At 40.7% G+C, this 17641-nt stretch overlaps 2 protein-coding genes across 3 annotated transcripts in view; one reads left to right on the top strand and one right to left on the bottom strand.

Moving 5' to 3' along the window:
* Window positions 1–4290: 4290 nt before the first annotated feature.
* tspan31 (tetraspanin 31) lies at window positions 4291–14048 on the bottom strand. The gene is made up of 6 exons (XM_039800390.1): window positions 13864–14048; window positions 8461–8628; window positions 8220–8300; window positions 7911–8051; window positions 7435–7542; window positions 4291–6206 (listed from the first exon to the last, which is right to left on the bottom strand). The coding sequence occupies exons 1-6, from the start codon at window positions 13924–13926 to the stop codon at window positions 6132–6134; spliced, it is 636 nt and encodes a 211-aa protein (XP_039656324.1). The 5' UTR covers window positions 13927–14048; the 3' UTR covers window positions 4291–6131.
* Window positions 14049–16466: 2418 nt separating this feature from the next.
* agap2 (ArfGAP with GTPase domain, ankyrin repeat and PH domain 2) overlaps window positions 16467–17641 on the top strand; it is a 42309-nt gene continuing 41134 nt past the window's right edge. For both annotated transcript variants that reach the window (XM_039800388.1, XM_039800386.1), the window contains exon 1: window positions 16467–16854. In XM_039800388.1, coding sequence (XP_039656322.1) covers window positions 16692–16854 — 163 coding nt within the window. In that variant the 5' untranslated portion in view covers window positions 16467–16691. The remainder of the gene's footprint in view (window positions 16855–17641) is intronic.

Raw genomic sequence — 17641 nt, 5'->3', positions numbered from 1 at the left:
CAAATTATATTTTACATCAATAAAACAATTCCATGATTTTCCTAAACTATAAAACCTATGGGTTTTAAAACCCATAATGGAATTCTGTCACAATGCACTGAAAACAGGAATTTTATTATTTTTTTTTTTAAATTAAATATTATTTTATTGGGATGATGCAATTTAACTGTTCCAGTACAGAGCATGAAACTGATGTGCTGCACGGAGTGTTTGTAGCTATTTCTAATGTTGAACTGAACTGAATTCATTTTTTTTATCAGACATAGAGGTTCACGTGGCCGGGTTGGATCAGTGGTAGAGCAGGCGCAAGTATGCTGAGAGGTTTATGCCTCGACGCAGAGGTCCAGGGTTTGAGTCTGACCTGTGACAATTTCCTGCATGTCTTCCCACTTTCTTGCCTAGCTGTCCTATCCATTAAAGGCAGAAAAGCCTCCCCAAAAAAATCTATAAATAAAGATATAGAGGTTCGCTGCTGTGGAATTCATGGAATATGTCACTTAAACATCAACATCTCTGCCAGCCTTCAGGTCACAGTTAAAACAGTTTTGAATTTCATCTTAAACCTTATGTTGAGATATTCTGTTGATTGTATTTTTGGTCTGACTCAAAGGATTGCACTTTTGTACTGATATACTGTATCTTTACATCTTGTGCATGTTAACCTGTTTGTTTCTTTGTTGTTATGCTTGTTTTTATTTTTTTTTTAGAGAAATTATCATGTTTTATGTTCTATATTTTTCCCCTTTTTTTGTAATAGGGGAGGATGCTGAATAAGCCTTTCAGGCTTCTCTCCTCTCCTGCACTGTAATGACTTGTTTTTCCAATTCTATTGTATGTATTTCATACGTTTGTGCACATAAACTAAACTAAACTCAGATTGCTGAAACCTCATATTAACGTCAGATGAACTTTTGAATGCATTTTACACGGCCCCTTTGAAAGCGTGTAAAAGAAGGGATCTTTTCATGGCCCGTAGTAACAGGAGGAGTGATTACGGCAAGCGAAAACATCTCAGCACCTGGCCACTGTTTTAAGACCTGAACCTGTTCTTTAACTCATGTGGATGTAGAGGTATGATCCGGTGCTATGTTGAAGTGAAATACCACTTTAAGACTCGGATGCTTGATTAACTCTCTGCATCACCTGCACTGCCCTTCCATCTGAGCGCTAACAACATGCATCCCTGCTCTGTTTCATTATTGATAGGCCATATTGAGCTGTTTGTCTCCACTCACTGATGAGAATGATTTACCTTCCTGTTTGTCCTCGCAAAGCTGTGAGAAGAATCCAGATACAAACCCATTAACAGCTGGGGTAGCCAGTTTTCTCTGGAAAAGGCAAAAGAAAAATGCCAGAATAGTAAAACCCAGCTCTCCTGCTGCAGCTCTCCCCCTCCCTTCATACTGTCACCTGTACAAGTACTAGTCTTTCATTTCGATCATTCAAGTTTCAAAAATTCATGTTTATGAATGACAGAAGTGTTATATCGGCGAAGCATTTCAGAAATGGAGAGAACAAGTTGCTAATAGTTTAGCCTTCTGCTTAGCAGCCTACGGGTAGCAGAAGGCTAAACTATTAGCAACATTTTCTCTCCATTTCTGAAACACTTTGCTGATTATGAAATGTGTTTTATTGTGTATATTGTCAGACTCTCTTTTAGACTCTCTTTGAGAAGTCTGTCGGCCTGTTTTTGGGGTACCTCTGCGGTGTCGGCAGCTGTTGCCAATGCTGGATAAGCAGGATTTTCCTTCGTTGAATCAGGCTGTCACCATGTGAAGGGACATGCGCGTGCATCTGCGTTTGTAGAACAGCCAATTAGTTTAGTTTAGTTTAGTTTATTAGTTTATTTGTCAGGGACCATGCACAGTTCAGGCCCTGTACCAGAGTGAGCTATACAGCTAATTTACATCTGTGGTCCCTGGGCAAGGGAGATAAAAGGACAATATAGACAATACAGAGATTACTATCAAAACAAATAAAAACTTAACAACAAACAACATATAACAAGCATTACATAACGTATAACCCAGTATACAAAATATACATTCCATATTATAAAAAGATCAATGACCACATAGTTGATTTGCCTTCAGCCAAGTCGTTAAGGACATTTTAAAACTGCTGAGGCTTGCACAATCTCGAATGTGAAGTGGAATTAAGTTCCACTTTTCTACTGCTGTAAATGAAAAAGCTGATTGACCAAATGTAGTCTTCCTAAATTGAGTGTAACAGTCACCTCTTACAGGTAACCCCTCTTGGAACCCCTCTCTCTCTGAAATGACCTGTGATTGGTCAAAGTCTCTCGTCACGGGCTACATTTTCTAAAGCCTGAAAACGGAGCCAAGAGGAGGAGCAGAAGTCGAGTTTTCACTTGAATTACAATATGTTGAAAATTATTATGTTTTTGTTTTATTTTGCCCAGTGACGCCAAAAAATTTACCTCAGTAGTCTCGCATTACCAGACCTTCCTCCACAGCGCTGTGTCAGCGCTGGAGTAGTCTTGCATTGGAATTATTTTGATACCACTACAGAAATGAACAGTATATGGAAACAGTTTAATTTATTGCAAGACACTCCCTATGGTCCCACCAATACATCCCAGTTTTTGCACTTTATTGCATTATTTATGATTTATTGATTGTTCATTCAGTTTATTTTTTATCTTTGCTTTGCCCATTTGTCTACCTGAGGTAAAGAGCAAAACAAAATATTCAAATATAGCGGTGAGATATGTAATGTAAACTACCTAAGTAGCTTTTGAGTGCAGTATGGAGTATTTTTTACAGTATAGCACTGGTAAGATCTGAATACTTCTCCCGCCACTGGAAATAGGTCTATTATAAGAATTATTGGTCCCTACTGATCTGAAGGCTGCCTTATCTTGCCCCATGCTGAAAAGCTATACATAATTAGTTCTGCCTATAGAACAAGCCCTTGTAAAAGCCATTCACCGTGGCGCTGTGATATAATGGACCAAATGCTTTAAGATCCTGCCTTCATGCGCTTGCAGAGCCCATGCTATATCTGTAAGAGGACAGATGGCCATCCCTGTTGGTGCAATTCTCCACAGCCTCTCAGAACTAATACACACGGCATATGGACATGCATCACAGGGTGGGGACTGGCATCGGGCCCTCAGGAGAGCACGCTGACAGGATAGGGGATGCGATATGTGATGCAGTTTTCCCAAAAAATGCTGGTCCCAAGCCACCGGCAACACTCAAGACCCAAAGCCCTTAGCAGGCACATTTCACTTACATAAATGTTCCTGCGTCTCAGGAAAGTGAACCTGCAGGTGCTCCCTGGCAGGGTGCATCGACGCCAGAGATTAGGTCACGCCTTTTCATGAAGGGAGGGGGGATGGTGACAGTCTGCCATGAGCCATTAGGACGAGGGCAGAGGAGCAGTTTATCGTCATTTAGGACAACCTTGGTTGAAAGGTGTCCCGGGTAATTTTCTTGTGCGTCGTCTCTATTCCCCTATCAGAGTGTACTTGAGCCGCCCCCACATTACTGGACCCATCCCAGATGAAGGGATTAATGGCCTCTCGAAGGAGTATCACAATCAACACCTACTGCTTGTGTACATTTATTTTACAGCTGCCACGTTGATGATGCCATCCATCTTCAGCGTGGATGCAATCAATCTGTAAGACATCAGTCAGCACTGTGTATAGATTCTTTGCTTGTCTTGAGGTATTTACCCATGTCAGAGCAGGGCTGAAATAGCTGCAAACCATGAAGAAATGGCAGCTGCAGAGACTCCATACTGCCATCGTGTGGCGAAACCTATCACTTCTTTGTGGTCATCACAGCTCCAATCTGTCCTCCTCTCTGACATCACAGACACTTTGTAGCCAACCGGGGTGGAAGAAGCATTAAGATATTTAACATAAAAATACTTTTTTACAGTGGAAGTAAAAGTCCTGCATTTGAAATTGTAATCAAGTAAAAGTTCAAAAGTATTAGCATTAAATTAAGACCTGAAAGTAAAAATACCCATTATGCTCATTTCAGATTTTTATATTACTGAATTATATGTATTGATGCATTGTTTTCATCACTTCAATGTAAAAGCTGGTAAAGGCTTACTTAGTTACTACTACATATTACTGGGTAGCCTAACCCATACTAAAATACAGTACATTATTTGTTATTTTCTTTTATTAATCTAAATCTGCAAAGTAACTAAAGTTGTCAGGCAAATCCAGTGGTGAAGTAAAGAAAGGGATTTCAATATTTGCCTGGAAAATCTAGTGGAGTTAAAGTATGTGAAAAAGGACTCAAGTGAAACGGTTTCCAATTTCAGGTTTTATTATTTGGAAAATTAAGTCTCAAAAATCCAAAGATACATTTGAATAACAAGTGCACACAAATTCAAAGTGAGGTTTAATATATGGCATACCAATGCTTAAGATCTGTCAAAATGTTTGTTTACACCAGCGATGACTCCAAATCAGCAGCAGGAAATCCATATCAGCCAAGTTGACAGGTTCAAGTAAGACATAATTACAGTTTGTGTTAGTCCTTTAAGTTAAGAGCAATTCAAAAAGAGAAAACACATCTTAAAAAGAGAGAATTCATGAGCAGTGATTTATCAACAGGAAATGTCAAACGTCGAGCTAGGCGTCGGAATTCTATCATCAAAACTACAACACAAAACTTCAGCCTAATGTGCATCCTTAAACTAAACTTAAATAGATCCTGAAAAATATTTAACACGGGTTTTTTTGTTGGTTTTTTTTTTTACAAAGCATTTAACACTGATGAACGAAAAAGAGCTGATGGCAACGGAGAACAAAAAATATTAAAAAAAATCTTTCAACGAAAAAAAGAAAAAAATTGCAACCAAGAGCGCATTTTCACAATTAATACTATTAAAAACAAAACTGGGATAATTGCGATAATCAGCGTTGTCCAAATTTACCCAATTATTTCAAATCAAATAGCACTTCTTCATTATTTTTTTTTTTTACTTTTGTGATTTCTTCCAGTTACACAGGAAGTAATGACACGTACCTGAATCCACTTCTCGACGACCAGAATCTATACTAAAGCAACGTCACTGCGCGACACAAAGGAACATTGATTAATTAAATACAGGAAGGAGTCGATTATTTCGGCTTTCAAAGACCTCAACTATGCAGGCAAACGTCCCAACTAGAGGGGCAACTACAAGGCAAACCCATCGAGAATGATTTATATATATAAAAAAAAAAAAGATTATGTACAACATCAAGGATGCAGTCCATTGGCATCCTAATATCTCCGACTGTTAAAAGTTAGCTGGCTCAGTTACAGTTCATAAATACTTTGAACCCGAATGACTAGCAACTACATTACCTAACATCTATTCTCGCTTCCTAATCCTGTTAAATCCCGGCATTTGTGGCATCGGAAAAAAAGAACATTTACATACAGTTTTAAAACTACTCTTTACAACACATGTCCAGTATGTGCCCCCCGCCCTCCCCACTCCCCCTGAATGATGAACAAACTCATCCCACTGGACATGTCTGGGGTATACAGTTCTACACATCACTTATAGCACTGACCGGAGGAATATATATTTGTTGTTATGTGGTGCCATTACATTAGAGACAGGGGGGGGAGAGAAAAAAAAAACTCAAGGTGCATACACGTTATTTTGTCGGACAGGGCACAGTCATTTGGTTGGCGTGTGTACAAGAAATCAACAAAAGAGGCGGTTTTTGTCGGTGCAGGACACATGCGGAGATGTCTCATCCCTTAACTAGCAAGAAATCTGGTACTCAAATCAAGGCTGGGTCACGATACCAACAAGTTACCCTTGGTATTTTCAAGTTATCCTTTCATACATAAGTATCCAGGTCTTCCAGCTGGAGCTCTGGCAATATTTCTGGACAGGTTGTTGTAGTTTCTCAGTCTCAGGTGAAGGTGTGTGTGTGTGTGTGTGTGTGTGTGTGTGTGTGTGCGTTTTGTTTCTCAGTGTTTGTCAGGTGCTGCGTGCGCTCGTCCATTCTGTGTTGTTGTTGTGGTTGGTGCGGTGTTGTGTTGTACGTCGGGAGTGTCTGCCTCTAGATGTGCATGATTCTATGTGTACCAGTGTTGTCTGAAAACGGCCTCTAGGGGGCGCTGCGTTCGCGGGACAGTCTATAGGAAGGCACTTGGGTTTGCCCGGGGATCCTTCTGGTTCCTGTAGCGCACAGCGAGCCACACTCCCAGGATCTGTTCGAGACATCAAAAGACAAGGAGATGAAAGACGCGGTCACGCCAACAAAGTTCTACCAGCACGTCATCGCGAGACACGTGGTGCTAGAACAGCGGTGTCAAACTCAGTTTCACTACGGGCCACACTGGAGAATAAGAATCACACCAAGGGCCAGACAAGTTTAGTTTATCTGTTTTTATTTAATCGAAAAAAATCAATCTTTGACTGTATTACTGCATGTCTCATATACTCTTCTCACTTACAGCTTGGTCGACATAAAGCCACAAAAAATTTACTTAGCAATCAAAAGAAAAATGCGCCAAAAAAAGTGCCAAAAAAAGTGCCAAAAGCGTCGACAAAAGTGACAAAAACTAGGTTGGCCAAAATGTATCATGGACCTAAATTGTTATGAGGGCCAGATCTAAATCTGCCAGGGGCCGGATTTGGCCCGCGGGCCTTGAGTTTGACACCTGTGTGCTAGAAGGTTGGTGGCATTGCGACTCCTCACGGGGGTAGTTGGTGAGCTAACTGCTAACACGCTACCCAGCCAGGAACACGCTAGCGGTAATCGGTCACAAGAGCTTCTTCCTGTTTTCCTCTGCACTGAGCAGTTTATCCCCCGGCATCATGCTCTCAGCATTGTACATCATTTCATTCAGAGTCAGTAACAGGACAACTACTTCACACACTTTACTCCACTTTCTCATAACTGTCTGCAAACTATTCCTCTGAACAGAATGGATGGTTCATATGCTAGCTTCCTCCAGGTTTTTTTTTTATCCCAGGCCTTCCATTCCTTCATAGGTCAGCTACATCAATGGTGCATTTACTGTATGAGCGTGTATGAACTTGATCCGAAATGTTTGCATGGATTTAATTCCCCCCCCCCTGTGAGCAAGTCCACTTGACTGAGGCGATTCTATTCAAATGAAATTCATTTCAACGATAATAAATGCAATAAATACTGGTGTAACCGGTCCTTTAGTGGGAACAAGAAACCAAACTGCCAACCTCGTAATAACTGGATGACTTGCTCAACAAAAATCTAATTTAATTTGAACCTGATGGAATTTTTCGGCCCCAAGAAGTGGGCATGTGTGTACGTCCATTTGGCTAACTGAAGCAATCGGTCCAATTAGTGTTAATCTCAATTCAGCGTCTTTCTCCGTCCTTTTAAGAGACGTATCGGACTGATTAGAGGAGTGGATGGGCAGGAGATGGTAGGTTTGCAGTCTGGACACTCACCTCTGTGAAGCTGAAGAAGAGCCCGACGCCCCCGAGGATCTTCAGAGCCACTGTTGCATGAGTCAGCATCAAGTCCCCGCAGGTGTGACAGCTTTCACTTTTGCATAACTGGAGAGAAAGACACGGAATAGAAGAAAACGGCCCTTTAGTCAGGTTTGTCGGCTAAGCCAAAACCTATTCTGAGAACTACATCAGATAGACTACTCTTATCCTGGGTTAAAGGAAGTGCTTATGTGACTTTTATTCAGTGGGGGCATATTCTGCAACAGGAAACATGTTGTGAGACTGCAATATTGATCTATGGTAAACATTTTATTTAAACACCATATTTAAGGTGAATGAAACAAACTAAACATAGTTTAAATATGTAGCCACTCAAGACAGTGATTGTGCTGCTCAAGCAGGTTTTCTTTTAAGAAATACAGTTTTTTTTTGTTTTTGTAATGTTGATGAGAAATGTTATATCTTAGACTCACAGCGGTACACTGAGCCACATCCTGATCAAACTGGGCCCGACTTTCACGGTTGTTGAGAAGCCCACAGCAGTTCAGCTGGCTCTCCAGGTCCATCTTGGTCTTGTTGTTCAACATTCCCCAAGCCGAGTTCAGAAGGGCCTCCTGGAAAAGCCAATAAGACAAAACACAATGAGGTGAACCGCTCGTAAAAGCCAACAAAATGCATTCATGAAGACATAAATACGTTTTGCTAAGTGTTCAAAATTAACGTGAATGCGACGTGAGAGACATAATAAAAAACTTTTTTAAAATAATAAAGAGTTTGGGTACCTGCTGCCCGCCGTTCATCGCCAAGCAGGAACAGGAAACTCCAAATTGGAACAGGAAAACGATAAAGAGAATGACCATGTACTGGGAGCAAGCGGTTAAAGAAACAGCAGTGCAAAAAAAACATGGAAAAGACGGCATAACAAAAAAAAAAAACACATTCTTTTCAATATTCAAATCACACCGCCATGCAAATGACCCGCCAATCACCGGTGGGTCACTGCCGACGAGGGGGCAAGGATACAAAGAAAAGCATGACTTGGTGATGGTGTATTGCCCCGACGAGTCCAACGATAGCAATGAGCAGCAGGAAGACGCCCACTGCGATGACCCCTCCGATGATGTGGATGCTCGACACCAGGCCGAAGCCCTTCCCCCATGCTGCTACTCCGATCAGCAGCAGCCCGACCAGCTGAAGGGGAGCAGAGGGAAGGAAGTTATCCAGCCAGCCGAGGCAGCGTGCATTTGATGGGACTGAGAGCTCATCGCATGGTCACAGTACCGGGTTTTGATTACCACAAACGCCAGCTATCCTATTCTGGGTTTTTCCCCTGCTGTTGGGAGGTTTAGGTGCAGCACCCGGGCAGTTTTCGGAAGCACCAAAAGCCGAATGAATGTAACTTGAAAGACTCTTCTCAGGTCTAATGATTGTAGTCGGACTTCAGCTTTTAAGTGTTTTCCTTGATTGTTATTTATTTGTTTTCGGCTCTAGCTCTTCCAAAGTCTAGACACAGATAGGGAAATAATTACGGTCCAATGTCACGTGAAAAAGAGACCCAAAACTACCACAAAACGGACACAAACCGACTACAAAGAGACGCTACATAACAACAGAGACCCAAAACTACCCCACAGAAAACAAAAATGACCAAATAGAGACACAAACACAACTACAAAGAGACAAAATCCCCAAAAAGAGACTCAAAATGTACAGGGAAATGACTTATTTTTTTTTAAATTGAAAAACATTTTCTTGAGAAATATGCGCACCTAAGTCTTTCACAAAGCTAGGGAAAACTCTGCTATTAACTCTAGTTAGGTCTTTGGGAGCTCTATGAGGATTTAAGTATTTGCCAAACATATAATGCAGGTGAAAGGTAAGGAATAGAAACACAGATATTTTTTCTGTAATATAATGAGCTTGTCCCTCTACCATATGGAACGAGCTGACAAAACGTTCCAGAATTCATTGTATTGTCATGTCTGACCCATGAGGTTCGTATTTTCGTGAAGGGACTATTATTTTCCTTCTTCGTATGTCTTCTTTTACCGCCCTGATTCTGCACAGCAACTACAGCATCACACTTGTGACAGTTTCAGTGACTCAGCGGTCAACATGATTGGTGGCATGTGTACATCGTGTTCCAAATTTCTCTGACTAAGTGGGTCGTGCATGCCTCAAGTGTTTCTTTCAGCAGTGAGGCGACTGTGTGGCTCCCAGTGTGTCACAGCAGAAGGCAAACAATGCGATGTCACATTTACCCCAATGTCTTTCACAAAGTGCATACCTGTCAAGACTTAAAAAGAATCAAGACCGCAGGTAAGAGGGAGTCAAACGAACACAATCAAGACTGTTTGGACTCTATACTTGATATAAAAAACATGATTAGGTTAGCGATGTCTAACTAGGGTTGGGTACCGAACGCCGTACTTTTTTGGGTACCGACTGAATTATGTCGGTACTACCGTGGACCGATTCGCGCTGAATCAAACGGTACCAATCTGCTATCCTAACCATAACCACTCGGGGTCAATGCCTAACCCCAACCAATTGGGCTGCTTCGTAGGGCGGGACTTGCCTAGAAGTTACGTGGGATCTAGGGGTGGAACGGGAACGGGCGTCACGGTTCGGTGTGAATTTACACGGCGAATACACGGTAAAAAAAATAAATAAAAATAAATTAATTAACGTAATGCGGAGCTACTGTTAGATATGCGGTTTCTTTAGGGACACCTAATCTGTAGCCCCGCGTGTCTGATCTGAAAAACACAAACACTGCAGGGAGGTAAACAGTAACACGTTGGGTTTATGCGCCCTGCACCAGACTGGTGCCGTGTGCACAAAGATTGTAAACCCGGAAACCGAGCCCAGCTCCGGTTGATGTGTGAAGACTTCATGGTGCCGCTAGTGCTTCTCCGGTCCGGGTAAATGAAGGACGTGGCAAAGGTATGCCTGTCGCACTTAATAGCAAGAATACTTTCTTTTATCTTTTGTGGGGGAAGGTCTTGCCTAAGTAGAATTTTTTAGTTTGTTATTATTCTATGTCATTTGCACTTGAGAGATGCTGTATTTTCAGTTTTATAGCTGATTGTCTTATTTTGTTTATAAGTTCCAGATGGAGTCTGGAGATGATGTGGGGTACTTATTGTTTACATCTTACTTTACACACTGTTGCAGCTAGCTCAGTGGAGAGACTGTCTGACACTAGGTGGTACAGCCTGAGACATGCACAATAAAAAAAAATTGCCTTCTGCATTTTTGTTTTGCTCTTCCCTCCATTGTACCGAACTCGTACCGAACCGTGACTTCTGTGTACCGTTCCACCCCTAGTGGGATCCATAATAACGCATCGCGGTGCTGTTGTCGTTACACTTGCTCTGAGACAGGCAGGTACAACAGTGGTTTGAATGCCCTGGTGATTGACTGATAGGCTGAGGTTGTGAGGCAAGGCGACTTTATTTCTACAGCACATTTCAGCAACAAGGCAATTCAAAAGGGACATAAAACACAAGAGCAATTAAAAACGTTCATGAATATAAAACAGGCTAAGTGCCTATGTGCAATATTGTGACTTCAACCCTGTCTGTCGACTTTATATATATATATACATAGCTCAGTGTTTCCTCTATGTTGATTGGCAAGTGGCGGTCCGCCACGGTTAGATTTCTCCCGCCACGGTATCAGAAATATATATACAAAAAGCCGTCTATCAGCAGTGATTGTAAAGAGCGCGTCGACGGAGAATAGCACACACACGCGCTTCACAACGCGAGTGGGCACGCGTGCCACTCGGAGAAAAGGGAGAAAGAAAAAAGAGACAGGCTGTCCGGAGGACCCGGTTGAGATGGCATGTGTGCATTCTTTACAACTGTAAGTCGTAACTTATATTGTCAGTTCATTTAAGCCTGTATTAGTCTGTAGTTCTTGCACATTTTGCTAGCTAAATTGCACGTGGCTGTTGATTCTTGATATCATATCATGGCATAGTAGGCTAAACCGTGATTATTTCATACATTCATGAAACATATTGGGGGGAAATTCATTCAACATAATTCACAGCCAAACAACAATTAAAAGTATGTTATTTGAACATTTATAACCTAACCTAACCTGGCAGGCACTGCCTCCGATTTGGTGTCTGCTGTGGTGCGCAGCGCTGCTCGGACCGTGCGCCGCTGCCCTTTTTTCCCTCCATAAACTCCGCTCTCAGCTCCTCTGCCAGTCGCTGCATGAACTTCCTCCAGGACATTTTACAGCTGGTGCACTCCTTGGAGAGGAGCTGTGCAATGATTCCAGCCAGTTGTAGCGTGTATAAAGTTATATGAACACGTAGACAGCTACCGTCTACGTGTACCGCGCCTTTCACAGAGCGAGCGCCCGGTGCTTTTCTTCTGATTCAGAACCGAGTCCATCCATGCCGTAGCCTACGTTACCGACTCTGGCTTCGGTGATGCCCACACTTGTTACTCGAGATCGCTAGTTACGTTTCTCTGACAGAGACTATGATTATTACTAAACAACCAAGATGCATCTTCAACCACGCAAAAGATTAAAAACAAAACCGCGAAAATCCGAGCGGTCAATATGACAGTGTATAGCCAAAATAGGTAAAAGTGATTGTATTTTCTTTGCCTTTTGTGTAATGTACAGTATATAAAACCTATTTTAAATGAAAATACAGACTCTTTTAGGAAAAGTCAGGTACCAGCAGGATTGTATTTTTTTATTTAGCAAAGTTATTACACATATACATTTCAAAACGGTCAAAATGACCGTCCTGGCCATTCTAGTGTAACCCAGCCTTGGAGTTTTTTTTCCAAAAGCAAAGAAAAACCAAATGCACACTGCAAGGCTGCCAACTTTGCCACTGAGGCAAATATGCAATTAGTTTCATTGTGAATGGTTTTATACTCTAGCCTACTTTGGGTTTTGGTTTCCCTATGAAGAATTTCTTGTAAAATTCATTTTGTAGACCTACAGTTCCTCCACAATACAGTTCAATCAAAACGAAATGAAAATATGCCTCATTGTGTGTGAATAGAGGTGAATAAATATATTAGTTTGTGTTGCAGCGAAGTGTCAGTTCTGTTTAATACGTAAAACATTTGCCGGCGGGGCGCAGAAGTTTTTGGGACTTATAAAGTAAAAGGATTATCTCATCTTATCAAAATAGTAGTTCATTTTATATTAGTGGACTAAATTGGGACATTTGTTTTTTTTTGCTCCCTATTTGCTAATCTTATATATATATATATATATATATATATATATATATATATATATATATATATATATATATATATATATATATATCTTTTTTTTTCGATTTGCACTCTTTCCCTAAGGATAAATAAAGTTCTGTCTTATTTTAATGGATCTTTTAAGCTATACACAATAGAAATTGTCATGACATGACAGGTCAGTTAAACACTGTTGCCCACTGGCACACATCAACCAACAATACAGAACACATGGTAGAGGGGCAAACACCACTAACTGTTAACAACAGTGTGAAGTTGTGAAAACATCAGCAATGCTAGGCAACAGTGACACAGTGAGAGACTAGAAGAAACAGCTGTACGATATGACGCAATGCAACAGCACTGCAATAAATACGACCTTAACTGAAAAGTGGTCCGTTTTTGATGAGACAACTATTTGTTTTCATGTTGACTCGGGTAGCCTACATTTTAAGGCTGTGATAACCTAATTCTACCTAATTCAAATATATGAAGGGGCAAAGAAACAACATAATCCAAAACACCACAACGCACAGCCATAAGGTCTATTCTCCCCTCATTCATCGCAGTGTTTACTTTGAGAAAAGGTCTACAGGACTGTTGTTCTAGATTTCATTAGCACAACTGCAGGGGCTCCGAGATTTCTGATCTGGGTTGAAGCCTCAGTTCATTGTGAGTTTATGTTAGCAGAGCTGAAGCCAACATGTTGACTATCACACTTCACATAACAGACACCAACTAACACATGAGCTGATGGAAATCTCGTTGTGCTCGGGTGACTGCTAAGGAGAGCGGGTGTGGTAGATAAACCATTCAAGCATGTCAATTTCACATTTTTTGGGGTCAGCTGGCCTCCCAGCTAACGGTAGCTTCCATACACATAACGGTGACGATAGCTTAGCGGCTAGCTATAGCTAGTTAGCTAGAATTACTACATTGCCGTCTAGCTAACGTTACACTAGACATTATTAACTTTTTAATATATAATGAACAGAAATGAGACCATACCATTGATCGTCTGCAAAATAAAAACAGAGGAATTAGAAACAAAATCAGTCATCTTTCTGCGCCGTAGCTAAAATGCTAGCTAACATTACGCTAGTTAATTCAGAAGCTAGCTAGCTAGTTAGGCTAAGATAACGCAGCTAGCTAAAAGTTAGCATGATGATCCATTTTGTACACTCACCATGTAAACCACATTCAGGGAACAAAGTGCATTTTTGGAACAGGTGAACCCGCCACAGACCATATTCGAAAAACCTTTATCGGCTAATGAATAAGACTTAATAATAAAAAAAAACTCAGTGTTATCAGGCTCTCCGGACCGCTAACGTCTGGACACAAATGTTTTTGGTCAGCAGAGAGGGCGTATCTGATGACGTCAGCACCGCATGTGACGTCAGGGTGTCAACCATTTGTCATCTTTTTAGGATAAACCATATTTGGAACAAAAAAGGGTCATAGAGGCTTTCTTTAGTCCATAATAAAATTAGAATACATATAAAATATCAGATTTAAAAAAATCGGTTATACAGGGGCGGGGCTAGAAGGGGGGCAGAATCAAAATTCTGATACCCTGAAACCAGCACTGGAATTGTTTTTTAATAAAAGTGGCAGACTGAGCCTATACAATATGTGTATTGTATTCGGAAATACAATTTGTTTAAAATGAAAACAAGTGAAACTAATAATGATGGTGATGTTCTACATTGTGTTGTTCTATCCTATCCACTATTTCCTATATTTCTAAGCAGATTTTCTATGCTGTATTCTGATAAAAATGATAAAATGTTAACGAGTTGTAAGACAGGTGAAAATGATATGGCTGGAATAAATAATAATATAAATAAAATAATAGATAATGTTTTTCCCCCCACAAAAAACCTGGTTAATTTAATTTTATTACATCTACTTCTTTCTCCATCCATTGAGTGCGTTTACATGCACATTTGTCTTATTTGGGATATTATGATTACATGGGTATTCATATCCTTGTATACATGATTCTAAAGGTATCCCGTTTTTCCCGAGTCTGAGTGTTCAGGTGTAAACATGCCACAGTATGCCTAATATTTTACACCGAAAATGACTCAACTTGAAAATTTAATTTGTGTTATTTGGCCTTTACACTCAAGAAAGTGTATGTCAATAATCATTACTTTATTAGCCAAATTCCATATACAATCCAGTTAATTTGCAAAACAGAAACTCAACTTTACCATCTGTGTGTCTGACTTGGAAACACTTCACAAATCTGTGAAAACTAGAGCCATACGTAGACAAGTTTATATATGATTTTATTTCATATTTATTTTCAGTGTTTCTCTTTACTAATTTCTTTGTGTTGCTACCTTGAGCATACATACAACCACAGTCTGTATTTGAAATGGGAAACCTGTTGTGAGTTTCATTTTTGTGAATAAGCTGTTTTTAAAAATCAGAATCAGCTTTAATGGCAAAGTACGTGTGAACAAATACAAGGAATGTGACTCTGGCTTTCTGTTGCACTCAAAGTACAAACACAGAGATAGACATTTGGCTAAAAAAAAGGACAAGAAAGCTGAACAAGGTAAATATAAACATTTGAATAATATGTACAGCTATAAGTTGGTATATAAAAAGTGTATATACACATATTACATACACACGTAAACTAACAGCTCTATGAGGATTGTAAAACAGTAATAAAATGCAAAGTGGAAAAGTGTAAAAAATAATAAATAGAATTAATAAAACTTGTGTGAAAGTGAAAGTGATATAAAGGAGTGGAAAAACAGGATTCCCATGTCTGTGTGTGCACAGTGAGTATTGTCATCAGGCTCTCAGTGGTGATGACAGGACAGTTGTTACACAATGATTACACAATAGGCTTGGTAATACATCAGTAGGATGTGATACAGCATGACAAAGAAAAAAGAGAGATGTTTGACATTAGCCATCAATTATTCACTCATAAATTTGATTGTTATCCAACTGCACACAGCCAAAGCTCAGAAAGTCAAGACTAATCTGTGAGGTCCTTTTGCTGTGGAGCATGGAGCTGCTCTACTTATATTTAATAAGAGACTGTTTGACAGGCATTGTTTTCTGAAAGCCACTGTTTTCATCTGTTGTATCTACTCGGTTTCTCAGTTCAACAGTTGGGAGATATCACAGATCAGAGCGACGTTTCTCAACCTAAAAATAAAGGACACTTGTGTACTTGTAAACTGTTCAAGCAAAGAGTCCATTTTCTCTCTCAGGTTGTTTCATCTGAATGACTTTTGAGGCTTGAAGAGGTATACGTGTCCTGTATTTCACACCTAGCAATTTATTTGAGAGAAGTCACAACAACATAAACAGAGCCTGTCAGGGGGCTCAGCAGATTTATGACAGCACAGCCTGATACCCAGTGTGTGGCCTAATGATAGATCAAAATAACATTCACAATGAATATTGGCTTTCCATATATGCTTACCATGCTTTTGGCCCTTTTCACCATGTGCACTGATAACTGTCCTCTCTGTATGGGCAAATATGTCTGACAGCAGTGGATCATTTACAGAGGGAAAAAACAGAGTGTGTCTTCTAATAGAGAGACAACGTAAGACCAAACCACATCAACTGTGGTTACAGTTTTATATTTATTATGTTTTTATATGATAATGTCTTTATTAGCAGCAATAGAGCGTGTTATGTGAGATATATGGCGCAGCCCCAGGCGCCTTTACAATGGTGTGGCCACCACAGCACTCGGAGCTGCCGTGTGTAAGAATATGGTTTGAAATAAGGAAGTGAATTCAGTTCAGTTCAAACCTGCAGAGGAAGCTGAGCCGCACGTTGTCGTGAGCTGACTTTTTGTGGTCGGGAGCGAAAGAGAGAGACACCCTTGAGCAGCCGGCGTCTCGTTTTTCTGCTGCGTCTTGTGTCTTCAAGTCTTCAAGCGTTCATCTTGTGGAACAAACGAGCCGGGAGTTCAAATGGGCTGAAGCGAGGCATTTCGGCTTCAGTTTACCAAGAGATCCATGCGTCAGGATGAGCAGCAACAGCAAATCAGTAAACTCCACTGCAATAAAAGCAGAGATCAAGAGGCATGAATCTCTCCAGAGTGCAATCAACAGACTCTCCAAGCAGTTTGAAAGAGTCGCGGATCAACAGCTGCGCTCAGGTCTTAAAGTTTACCTCCACAGCATTCAAGGTAAGCACATACTTTCTGGCCTGTCTTTAAGGAAGAAAGCAACATGTTACCTGCGAGCTAAAGTTCTTATCGACAGGTTATCAGAATTTGGTGCATGGTCTGACTCAGGGTGCTCACTTTAATGCATTTTCGTGACATATTGAACAGTATTGAATTAGTGGTGGGGGTGTGAGGGAACATGATAGTGTAGGTGATTGATATTTTCCTCTGTGCTTCCTGTGTCAGTCGGTGTGTGTCTCTCTTTTTTTTTTTTCCTCTCTCGAGGAAGTCGATGTTCTTTTTCATTGTCATTTCACTCAGAGGGCAAAAATTCATCTCCTGGCGTCCGGTACACGGTGGCATTTATCTATCAGTCAGCCTCTGGACACAGGCAACCAATGGCATCATCCCTCTGCAGCCATCGCCATGGCAGCAGGATGAAACCTGCTGTGCGGCCTACTTCCTGTCTGCCAATCTGCAACTGCCCTCAAAGCCACTTCCTTTCAGACAAACAGGGCCTTTACATGTGAAGCCGATCAGTTTTACATCATTTCCTCACATCTCTACGTCCCACCGTTTCTTGTTAATGTGACACAATGTGTAACTTTTTCTGTAGAAGGCGCACAGAGGTGGAGTACTCAGATATTTTACTTAAGTCAGAGTTGCTCTACTACAACGTAAGAATACTGTGTTACAAGTCAAAGCCGTGCATTAAAAATTGTACGTGATCAAAAGTACATAGGTAGCCTATTACCAGCTAAATGTACTTAAAAGTATAAAAGGTAGAAGTACTGACTCCTGTCACAGT

Source organism: Perca fluviatilis, chromosome 5, assembly GCF_010015445.1.
Source record: "Perca fluviatilis chromosome 5, GENO_Pfluv_1.0, whole genome shotgun sequence".
Taxonomy (NCBI): domain Eukaryota; kingdom Metazoa; phylum Chordata; class Actinopteri; order Perciformes; family Percidae; genus Perca; species Perca fluviatilis.
The sequence above is the reverse complement of the archived record's forward strand: the minus strand, read 5'-3'. Positions and strand labels throughout refer to the sequence as shown.

Excerpts from the sequence above, each read along its gene's own strand:
- tspan31 (XM_039800390.1), bottom strand. The coding sequence starts at position 13,926 with ATGGTCTGTGGCGGGTTCACCTGTTCCAAAAATGCACTTTGTTCCCTG. Across the intron at positions 8,629-13,863 it reads CCCTGAATGTGGTTTACATG|CTGGTCGGGCTGCTGCTGAT; the intron begins GTGAGTGTACAA and ends GCTCCCCTTCAG. Across the intron at positions 8,052-8,219 it reads CGATGAACGGCGGGCAGCAG|GAGGCCCTTCTGAACTCGGC; the intron begins GTACCCAAACTC and ends TGGCTTTTCCAG.